Below are 12,001 nucleotides of genomic sequence, written 5' to 3' on the forward strand. Positions count from 1 at the left end.
ATCATTTTAATATTTATTAACTGAATAGCTATTTAGAATTGTCACTAATTACTAGGATAATCTTAACTATTAACTAATAATTGCGGCATACCTACCAACATTTGACTTACCCTCCCCCTCCTTGTTTATTAAATTAAAGAAACCTGAAGGGAAGCCAGACCAGAAGTTTGATCAAAAGCAAGAGCTTGGACGTGTGATACATCTCAGCAATTTACCTCATTCTGGCTATTCTGACAGTGCTGTCCTCAAGCTTGCTGAGCCTTATGGGAAAATAAAGAATTATATACTGATGAGGATGAAAAGTCAGGTAATATACATAAAGAAGTTTTTAAAGAGATGTCTGGAAGTGCTTTAAGATTTTTGTTATTTCCTCATTTTTAGTGAAGAAAACAAGTGAAATAATTTGGGTGCTCGGGGAGTAGGGGGGGGTCCTTTATCTCCTCATAGATAAATTTTCTAGCCAAATGGTGAGTTTTTGGGTTTTTTTTGAAAATCATAGTAGAAGCTTAAGAGCATTGAATAAATAATGGAAAAGTATAAAGTTGAAAAGTAAAGATCTGATCTCTTGCATGGCTGTTTATTTCCATAGTTTGCTTCCAAAGATCTTCCTATGTGTACATAGGTATACTTTCCCCCTTACTTCAGATGGGATTATATTGTTGCTTTCCACTTTATGCATGATTCCCCTGAATGTACTGTAATGAATTTAATTTCCTTAGTTGATAGATATTGAGAGTTAGTTTTTTGGCTGTGCCATTAATGCTGTTATGTACTTTGCAGTATGTGAATTAATGCATATTTGTATGCATATAATTGAAGGATACAATTTCAGAATTGGAATTTTGCATCCTGACATTGGCTTTCTTTACTTTGATTTTGTCAGATTGCTTGCTCTTCAAACAGTACCCAGTTATAGTCATAGCAGCATTGTCTGAGAGAGTGCTTCGCAAGCACTGGATGTTACAGACTTTTCAAAATTAAATGAATTTAATGGATAGATTAAGTTATTTCATACTTGTATTTCATTTTTAAAATTCACAGTAAGGAGAGCATCTTTTCTTTCTTTTGTTAACCCTTTTGTAGCAGCATGAGTTTGTATCCTTCCAGACTTTTTTATTAGTTTTTTTGTTCTTAATATATTTTGAGTAATATTTTCTAAGCATAGTACTTTATGTGTTGGTTTTGGACTTTTTTTTTAAATACAGAAAGACTGCATGTAGGTGGCTTAACATTTGGACAAACTACTTTATAAATCTGATAAGTTGTCCTTATTTCACTGGATGATTTTTAGCTCTTAACACTCTATGCTAAAGATTAAATTCTCCTAACACGTAGATGGAAAAAAATAGTAAACACTGAAGTTTTATACAATTTGCTGAAAATAGTGTCTGTCCGTTTTTTTGGGTTTTTGTTTGTTTGTTTGTTTGTTTTAGGCCTTTATTGAGATGGAGACCAGAGAAGATGCAATGGCAATGGTTGACCACTGTTTGAAAAAGGCTCTTTGGTTTCAGGGGAGATGTGTGAAAGTTGACCTGTCTGAAAAATACAAAAAATTGGTACTGAGGGTATGTAGCGTGTGATTCACTGTCATTATAAATTTTGTTTTCATGCTTTTCAAGCCACACATTCTTACAAATATTTTTGCTAAGAATATAGGATTTGGTTATTAAAAGGGAGTAACTTTTTCTCTTTTTCTGGTCTTCTTTAGGGCAGAAGTTCTTAAACTAATATTCTGTATAAAGCACCTGTATTACTTTTATCTATTTTATGTAAGATTTATTTCAACAGAGTTTTGTTACCAGAATGTTTATTGCTCTTTATTGAAATGTTGATTGTAATGAACTGTTAATTGTAGGCAGCTTCAATTCTTAGGTATGGTTACAGAGGTTGAACTTAGTTGGTATATGAAAGATGGTCATTAATTACTAGTTTATTGGATAATTACATATTCTACAAATGAATATATTCTAATACATTTATTTAACTTTGCAAAATTTTGTGTTTTAGATTCCCAACAGAGGAATTGACTTACTGAAGAAAGATAAATCCCGGTAATTTCATTGTGTGTGTTTGTGCGTATGTGTCTACACATATATACTAGTGTATTTAACTTTTGTTTTCTAACTAAGGAGAAATCATTGAGGTGTATCTTTTGATTTTTAGAAAGAGATCTTACTCTCCAGATGGCAAGGAATCTCCAAGTGATAAGAAATCCAAAACTGATGGTTCCCAGAAGACTGAAAGTACAACCGAAGGTAAAGAACAAGAAGAGAAGTCAGGTGACGATGGTGAAAAAGATACAAAGGATGACCCAACAGAACAAGAACCTAACATGCTTCTTGAATCTGAAGATGAGCTGCTTGTAGATGAAGAAGAGGCAGCAGCACTGCTAGAAAGTGGCAGTTCAGTGGGAGATGAGACAGATCTTGCTAACTTAGGGGATGTGGCTTCTGATGGGAAAAAGGAACCTTCAGACAAAGCTGTGAAAAAAGATGCAAATGCAAGTGCTTCAGCAGCTGCGAAGAAGAAGCTTAAAAAGGTAAAGGAAGATTGTATATTGACCTGTTTTAGTAGAAAACGAAGATAAATGTTTTAAATTATTTGTTAGTAGGGTCACATTAAAGAGAATCAGTCATTTATTTATATTAGAAAAAAATGGATGTGGACCATAATACAAACATATAAATCTAAACTCTGCAAAAAATAGATAAAATGGAACTAAATTGTAGAACTGGGAGTCAATTCACAAAGGAAACTTAGTAATAAAGGAGAAGGACTTAAAACTATCTGTACCTGTTTTGTAGTCATAGTGTGTAAGTACTGGTAGACAGCGTTTATAGTTGAGTTTATTTTTAAAAAGATGGGCGGTGAATAAGTTAACTGACCCAGGATGCTTATGACAAAAATTATTGAGCCTGAAGAATTTTTCTGTTTGAGAATTGTGAGCTTAGGTACTTCAGTAGCTTTTAAAACATAAGATCGTATGAAGAGAATGTCAATATAAAAATACATACATGGTAAAAGAACAGTAACACAAAAGACTCATAGTGTACTGACTAAAATGCCTTTGTAGTCCCTTATGATAAATGGGTCTTGAAAAGAGATTTTTGTAATCGTATTCCACTGGTTCCTTCTAAGCAATATTTAGCTACTATAATGCTAATATTTACCTCCAGATTTTGATGGCATACTCAAATAATTCAGTCTTAAAATCCTTTTTCTGGCTGAAGTGGGTGATTGTTGCATAATATATTTGCACTCTTAAGAGCTGATAATCATTGAGCATTTATTACATGCTGTAAATTTTCCTAAGGTCTTTGTGTGTAATAATCATATGCAATAGATACTTTGTTATCCCCATTTCAAGAATGAGGAGATTGGGGCATGGAGAAGTTCAGTAAATTGTGGTTATACTGCTTTAAATCACAGAGCCAAAATTTAAACCTAAGCAGTCGTGCTCCAGAGCTTAATGTTTAACCACAATGCTACTTTAGATTGAATGTTTCCTAAACAAGAGTTACATCGTAAGATACTTCCAAAGGCATTCAGCTGCTTTAATCAAATCAGTTCTTTGATACATTCCCTGGCAGCATAGTGGTCTCAGAAATGTAGAGTATGAATGTCCCCATGTTTATTTTCGGCTTTTTGTGTGAGGCAAGTCTTCAGTTATTTAGTTCTAAAACAAGCTTAAGTTTTTTGTTTATTTGGTTTTTTTTTTTAAGATTAGTAATTTTGGGGGAGAAAGGAAAAAATTAGGCTTTATTTTGTTTTTTTGAGAAAATGAATAAAGACAAAGACGCTATCCCTTTCCCTTCAAGTAAAGCATATGGAAGGGATGCTGCAGGATAATTGTTGCAGAGTAAATTTGTCTTTCTTAACAGCGTCGTTTTCCAGGGAGTATGGAAGGTTTTGTCACTCTAGATGAGGTTGGTGATGAGGAAGATTCGGAACTTCAGAAACTTCGTAAATCGGGCATGACATTTAAATCTGGTGACAAAAATGATGATGGTTTGGTTGAAATTAAGGTGGACAAGATCGAGGAACTTGATCAAGAAAATGAAGCAGCGTTGGAAAATGGAATTAAAAATGAGGAAAATACAGAACCAGGCGCTGAATCTGCTGAGAATGCTGATGATCCCAACAAAGATACAAGTGAAAATGCAGATGGCCAAAGTGATGAAAACAAGGAGGACTATGCAATCCCAGATGAGTATAGAATTGGACCATATCAACCCAATGTTCCTGTTGGTGAGATTTAAGGCTTTGTTATTCCCCTCTGACCCTCACCCAGATCTTATTAAATAAGATTTTTTACATTGGTCTTACATAAGCTCTGATAATATTTTTAATTTATTTCTATGCAGAACAATTTGTAAATCTTAACTGATATATTCTCTTTTCCTCTTACCCGTGTCTCCTGATTTTGTATTATCTTTTGTTACCATTCCATAATATGTTCTCTTTTCTCCTCATGAAGGTTTCTGAGAATTTCACATTGCTTTTTGTTTTGTTTATCTGTTATATTTCAACCTTTTTAAGAGAACAGTTAGGTGTGGGACCTTAAACATCAATTAAGTGCAAACTATTAACAATGTCATGGTTTTTGTTTTGTTTAGCTTAGGCCATATTGTATTTGTCGCAAATCTTATCTCGTTCAGATTATATTGACAGGAGAAAAAGATTTGAGAACACTATTAAAATCTTCAGTTTATTGAATTTGTAAGAATGTATGTTTGTGTTCTAGGTATAGACTATGTGATACCTAAAACAGGGTTTTACTGTAAGCTGTGTTCACTCTTTTATACAAATGAAGAAGTTGCAAAGAATACTCATTGCAGCAGCCTTCCTCATTATCAGAAATTAAAGGTAAGGCTGAATCTAAAAGAGGAGAGTTCTTTTGTGAAAACAAACAAGTTGCGTAAATTTATTGAGAGTGAAATGTTTATAGTACCATTTATGGACTGAGCACAATGCTTTATCCTAGAGATAACATTCCTCTTTATTGATGGGCCTTGAGCAGTTTAATGAATTCTAGAAAGATCTATTCAGTCTCTTTCTATAATACACTCCAAATAAATGATAAATTTGATAAATCCTAAATTTGTAATTCTAAATGTTATAAATTCATTGATGTGATTAAAGTTATTTAAGAATTTCACATGGGTTTTAGATGGTAATTTCTTGAATTTGGAAGATACTGGAGGCCTGAAAGCCAAGTGGAATAATGTAAAGCTTTTTCAACTTTATAAAATGCCATATTCCTTCATACTTACTGATTTTTACTTTGACTTCAAATTATTATTTATTAATAATGACATTCTTCAGAAAGTTTTGTGACAAAGATAAAAAGATAAATTAATAAAGCACAACATAGTTAAGAATAAATTTCTATTTGGATGTTTTGAAATTTGGTGTTTCAGTGGCTAAAGAACTAAGTATTAAAATAGAAAATGGGGGAAAACTTATAAGTAGGAATTAAAGAACTGCTTGTAGGGTAATTCCTTGTTATCCTTGAGATAACACATTTATAATATAAAGCTACTAGAATATTAAGAACAGTGGTTCTTTTCAATAGTAGCAGCAATTTAATATAAATATTTTCTATGTTTGGCTTAATGGAGTGGACATTGAATAAATACATGTCATTTTAACTAAGTCATTGGGGCAGCCGCAGTTCTTCTATGTGACTATGGTCTTTGTTTTCTCATCTTGTAAGTTAGTCTTAATTACACATTGAAATAACCGTTTTTCACATTTTACCATTTTTTTCCCATGCCTTACTGTGGTGTCCAATTTAGTTTTGTACGCTGCCTACTAAGAATAACTGAATCTTTAAAATTGATGAAGTTATAGTTAGACTCAAGTCCCTAAGCTTGGATAGAGCATTTTATTTGAGTTAATCCATTTGTTACATTTCTCTTAGGTGACATAATTCTTGCAATTTTATTTTCTCTTTTCAGAAATTTCTGAATAAATTGGCAGAAGAACGCAGGCAGAAGAAGGAAGCTTAAGTGCAAGAAGCTTAATGATTTCAGAGAAAATAATGGTTTTGTTTTTAAATGTTAACCTTTTTTAAATACAATACTGATAGTTAGAAGAAACCTATTGTACTCTTTTGTTTTAGTGGAAAAATAATAGATGTCTGTTCATGTGTTAAGTGTTATAGCAAAAATACATATGCGGTTAAGTTAATGAAGAATTGTTTTTGTTTTATCAGAATGTTAACAGACAGAAGTTCTTTGTAGAGACTGACTTCGTAAGCTACTTAAGACAACTCGCACCACTAAGAAAAATACATAGAACCATTCAGAGAAATGAAATTTAGTAGTTCCAAGCTTCAAAGAAATGTCAAAATTTTGATTCCATTCAATAAAGAACAAAACCAGTTGTATTTTTATTACTTTCATCTGAAACATTCCACATTTTACTCTGAGCCTTGGAGACTTCATTTGGAGTTTGAAGCTTTTTTGGTTTCATTTCATTTTTGGAGACCTTCGTTAATGTGATATGAGTAATTAAAATGCAGGTGCGGTTTTCTTTTAATGTTATGCAGTTGTTTAGGTAATAAGAAATATTGAGTAATTGGCTTTAGATTTTGTAATTTTTTCCCTAAGTTCCTGCTAGATTTCGTATTCTAGTAGTCAGTGTATTTCAGTGAAATGTAAAAATATTCACATTCTCTTTGACCAGTATTAATTTCTTGAAATCTTATTGTCACTTGAATCCTGTAGCTGTCCTACATCTGGTATAAGCAACATCTGATTTTTGAAGTGTGTAGACTCTTATTTTCAAGATGTAATTTTACATTTCTGCATTTTAAAAAGTTTGGCCATAATCTTAGACGCACGCTTCTAATTCATATACTTGCACATGTGACCTTTGTGAACAGGAATTTGCATGTATAATCTGTGTTTACTTGTAACTTTCTGGTTATATACTGCTTATATCTGTGGATTCAAGTTTCTGAAGTGAATACCAATAAAAAAAGAAACCTAGGCCATGTTCATTGGTTATACATGTTTGAAATGTTAGCCAAAATATTTGTCAGTTGTGGTTTTTATTCACTGTTACACTTTTTTGCATGCTTTAACAAATTATTACATTTTTAATCTGGAGTGTTCTAAAGATTGCTACTAAAGATCTGCATTTTAAAGCTTTTGGTGCTGGTGGATTTCTTGTTCCTGTTACACAAATGAAACTGGGACTAGTCATGGTTTTTTAAAACCTTGGGAGTTTAGAATGCTAAGGGTGAAGAAATGGCAAAAGCTCATGTTTAGACATGTCCAAGTATTTAACAGTAAAGTTGGAAATAACATGGAGTAGCAGGAATTAGTTCTACCAGCCTTTCAAAATACATTGGGATTGTTGGTATAAGAGATTATTGTCAAATGAGTTTTTAATTAAAAAAAATAAGAACTTCTGGGATTCTCTTGGAATTCTTAGGTCTGAGTGTATTAAAGGATATATTAAATTGGTGGGTATAATTTTATGCTCTATCTCTGAAGGGTGTATGACTTTTTTTTAATGTAACATGCACAAAAAATCCTTGCCAGTTTATTTCTGCAATTTAAGTTTGGCCTTTACTAATTTACCCACTTTTAACTCCCAACTTTTAACTAACAGCAGTTACACAAAGCATTACGTATACAATGGAATCCCTGATTGTTTTCTGTCAATGATAGCTTTTTCCCATAGGTCTTAACTTTGTTGGCTTTACCAAGTTATAGAAAAGAATGTTTAGTATCTTCATTTGATAGCGTCTAGAAAGAAGAAATTTTCATAAACTGCTAGTGATAAATCTGTAACAGCTGTTTCCCAGATTATGCCAAACCTTTGTTTATTAGGAATGTTTCCACTTAAACCAGCTACAAAGTTTTAGATATTTTTCCTCCCACGACCTGTGTTTAGTTTAATCTGATGTTAATCCTGGGTGAAGGGAACTTTGTAGAAACATCTTAGTGTTGATTTTACAGCTTTTTTTTTTTTTTTTAAACCCATTGCTGATAAATTCATCATCGAAGGTGACCCTGCTAAGGCTTGAGTTGCCTAGCTGTAGTACTGACTATCCTAAAAATAATTTTACTTAAAATTTTGTTAATGGTGAAAGTGAATTCCTGGCTATAGAGTACACCAGTATCTCCTCTAGAGATTTTAAATGGTATGATTCTAAGGAACTTTTTTATTATTCCATCCACTCTGAATTCCTTCATCCTCTTAGGGTAATAGGGACAAGAAAAGGAAATACATGCTATTAAATGTGGCTGCATTCAGTTTGTAAAAGGAGAATTGCCTAGCTTTGTTCACAGTGTATTTTTGATGGCTTTGAACTGTAAAATAACATTGGCACTACATACCATGAGCCTCTTTTGTCACAGCGTTTACTCATGGTAATCTGTAGGAACACTGCAGATTATATATATTTTTGCAGGTTATATTTTTAAATCAGAATAGAAACAAGACTGGTGTAGACAGCGTAGTTAAGACAATGTGCACCAGGGCTAGAAGTGAGCTGCTCTTGTTTACTCTCCTGTGTTCTCCATCATAGAATATGGCCCAGTACAGCTGAAAGCTCAAGTATTGAGTGATAATACATTTGCAGTTGTACTCCCTGATAAGGACCCTGAGTTGTTTGTTGGGCTGGAGTTAAAATGCCTCTCCATTCTGTTGCTGGTCCTTTCACTGTAAGGTGTAAAGTTGAGATTCTTAATCAAACATGATGTACAAACAATGGTTCTCTGAATTCTTTCTGTTGAGACTAATGGTTTTCAAATGTTAGCTGTATCAGTATCACCTGGAGGCTTCATTTAAACTGCTGTGCCCTGTGCCTAGAATTTCTAATTTGCTAGGTGTAGGATTGGTGTTAATAATTTGCGTTTTCGGAAAGTTACTGATGATGTCAAGGATAGAGGCCAGACTTTGAGAATGATTGGTTTACCTAAAGCTTAAGTGTTTTTGTTAGGCAGTTGTAGTCAGATACCTGGTTTAGATACTCTTGCTTGAAGTACTAGTTTTGCTACTGTTTAAAACCTAAATCCATAGAGGGGAGGGTATAGCTCACCTCGTAGAGCGCACATGCTTAGCATGCATGAGGTCCTGGGTTCAGTTCCCAGTGCCTCCACTGGATAAACAGGCCTAATAACCTTCCCCCCACAAAAAAATAAAAAATAAATCTAAGGGAAATGGAAAATAATTACTCTTTGGGGGCCCACACAAAGCATTTTTTAAAGTTATTAATGAGAGACACCCATTTGAGAGCCCTAGATGTTGCTTTCCCAAGTCAATCCTTTATCTTTTGTTCAGAACAATGAAGTCTCGAGAACAGCTAATTTATGGGTTTCAAGTGAATGGGAAAATAGAAGTGGACAAGTCTGCGGGTATCTTTAACTTGTTGATTGATAAACTTTATAGTTGATACAAGCTAGAGCTCAGTTAAAGTACTAGTTAGATAAAAATGTGAAGCTATAAAAAGATCTTTGAAAAAATTCTGAGAGGACTGTCAGAAGTTGATACATGATGATTCTTAAAAAGCTATATATTAACATACTTATTGAATGCTTTGTCTTAAAGATTTTTAGCTCTGGCCTCTCCCTTGAAATTATAGTTCTGCTGTTAGAAAGGCTTATATAAATTTCCACACAGTTTAAGAATTCTCTAAACCCAAATGTGCAATAGGGAATATGAAAATTAAGTGAAAAAGACAGTGCAGTCTATCACATGTAGTAGCCAAAAACCAATATACATGCCCATCCCAATAGCACACAAACTTGGGGTGAAAATTACTGGCATTAGATACAGATGTAATGATCTTAGAACCATCTTGTTACTGTGCTTCATACATAGAAGATTGATAAGGTATTGGTTGTAAGGACCTGATCCAAGTGGAATATACCAAAAGCAGCAGAAACGTCCTACCTTTGACAGAACGAAGTTTCAGTCATTGTATCTGCCTGTCGAAACAGGGCCAATTCCGGTTTTTAACCTTGCCAGGGTTGTTAAATAACAGCAACTTTCCTGGCAATACCAAGTATATTCTTGGTATGTGGACCCCCCCCTTTTTTTCTCCAGTTATCGAGAACTTATCTAAACCCCAGTTTGTACTCTGATTTGTGTTATCAGGAAAGCCTGTGGAAAAGGATTGCAATTAAATGTTGGTGTAATGGGTGGTGAAACTTCAGTGATGATCACCTAATTCATTCCTGATTAAGGCTACTTCTCACAAGCACCAAGTGTGTCTCTGATCCATCTCGTAAGTAGCTGAGCTGCACAAAACCAGCAGGAAGGGCTTGGCACAGACTGGAGAAGAGGAATTTACTCTGCCTTTTGGGTAATCTGCACATCTGTAGGGCCATACTACCCTTGTGTGAAAATTTTAACCTGTTGTTATATCTACAGCTTATTTTCTACAAATTTGATCCTCAAGTTAGGCCAGTTTTTAATACACAAAACTTACCATCTTAACTTTTTAAATGTTTTATTCCATTATACCATAGTCCATTTTACCAGAACCCTATTGATAGGCTTTTAGGTTTCTTGATTGTTTATAACAGCTATAAATATCGCTATGTGTCTTTACATTTACCCAGTTTCTTTGGGCAAATTCTTACACGTGGAGTGTTTGAGTGAGAAGACCTATCAAAAGATTATTTTCCAACACTTCAGTACAATCAAGTGCCTTGTGTTGCTAAGTAACAAGTTCAGCTTCTAAGAGTGTCAGGGTCAACTGCAATTTAGGTAAACTACCAATTTTTATTTTTCTCCTGCTAATGCCTCTTCCAGTCTCACATTAATAGTTTTTGTTCCAGGTTCCTTGAATCATACTCCACAGACTACTTACTGGTTACCATCTCAGAGCAGCACCATCTTCCCAGAGTAGTTTGGTCAGGCCAAACTCTTCCCAGTTTAGGATACAGATCTGTAAATAGGCCAAAGTGGCTGGAAGGCAGGATAGTTGCCAAACTTTTTTCTTAGGCGCTCTGGACTGGTACCCAAAGCCAACTTGAAATGAATGAAATGGCCCTAAAGAGAAGCCCTCTCTGATTCAAAATTTACCATGGAGGAAACTTCTGTCGTTTCAGCAAGTGTTAAAATATGAGGTTTTTTTTTTAGAGATTCAAGGTTTACAAGATTAAAAAGGTAAATCTCAGACCCTCATTTTACTTCCCCAGGGAGAAGAAATAACTAGTTTGTCCCCTTTCAAATATAATGTATACATATTCAGAAATTTTTTTTACACAACTATACGTTGTACCTTTACTAGCATCATTTAAGAATATGTGTCGGGACTGGACAGTGATGAAGCAAGGAAGAATAGATTATAGTAAGGTTTGGGGGACAACGCATCCAGGATCATGGACGAGGAAATTCTTGGACCCTGAAGTCTCATCCTTCTGTCTTACTCAGGACAGGGTATTTCTTCTCTTAGCCTGGGAACCACATGGTCATAATCTACTATGTGTAAATGTCTAGCTTCAAAAGTGTGTGTGTGCCCGGACGTGTATGAGTGCAGGTGCTTGTAGGTCAGTTAAGTCTCTGAATTTGTCTTATTGTTTCTGTGTCAGGATCTCTGGATACGACTTGGTGCATGTCACTTGTAGTGTGACGCTGTGTATCACGTTTGGTGTGTGTGTCTGGGTGTGTGAGTGCTGTCGGCAGTGTGTCTGAGGTAACCGTTGAGGTCTAAAAAGAGTCCGCGTCTGCATCTTGTCAGAGTCTCCTTCAGTTCCCAGCTCCCGCACTCACTGCACCGCATCATTCTTGAAGGATGGGCGGGTGTGGGGACACTGGTCCAGTCCCACTCCGGTTTTCCTGAGGGAACACGGCAGGACTCCCAGTGTTCCCCGCGGCCATCAGGGTGAGCAGGAAAGGCCGCTGCGCACGCACACATGTGCATCCTGGGAGACCAACTTTGGGGTCGCCTGTTCTCTCGCGCGCTCTCTGGTGGCCTCGGAGGGCAGCGCTGACAGAACGAGAGGCGGGGCCTGCGGCGACGGCGGCGGAAGTG

The 12,001-nt window shown here is 35.1% G+C and overlaps 1 protein-coding gene across 6 annotated transcripts in view; it reads left to right on the plus strand.

The window, feature by feature from the left end:
* Positions 1-7,418, plus strand: part of MATR3 (matrin 3) — a 43,467-nt gene extending 36,049 nt beyond the window's left edge. For 3 of the 6 annotated variants that reach the window (XM_032476850.1, XM_014555566.2, XM_032476851.1), the window contains 7 exons: positions 140-307; positions 1,434-1,565; positions 2,008-2,051; positions 2,164-2,539; positions 3,882-4,248; positions 4,745-4,866; positions 5,961-7,418. In XM_032476850.1, the coding sequence (XP_032332741.1) occupies positions 140-307; positions 1,434-1,565; positions 2,008-2,051; positions 2,164-2,539; positions 3,882-4,248; positions 4,745-4,866; positions 5,961-6,011 (1,260 nt within the window). In that variant the 3' untranslated portion in view covers positions 6,012-7,418. The remainder of the gene's footprint in view (positions 1-139; positions 308-1,433; positions 1,566-2,007; positions 2,052-2,163; positions 2,540-3,881; positions 4,249-4,744; positions 4,867-5,960) is intronic. The other 3 variants (XM_014555567.2, XM_032476853.1, XM_032476852.1) reach the window with 2 other exon arrangements.
* Positions 7,419-12,001: the final 4,583 nt, after the last annotated feature.

Source organism: Camelus ferus, chromosome 3, assembly GCF_009834535.1.
Source record: "Camelus ferus isolate YT-003-E chromosome 3, BCGSAC_Cfer_1.0, whole genome shotgun sequence".
Classification (NCBI taxonomy): Eukaryota; Metazoa; Chordata; class Mammalia; order Artiodactyla; family Camelidae; genus Camelus; species Camelus ferus.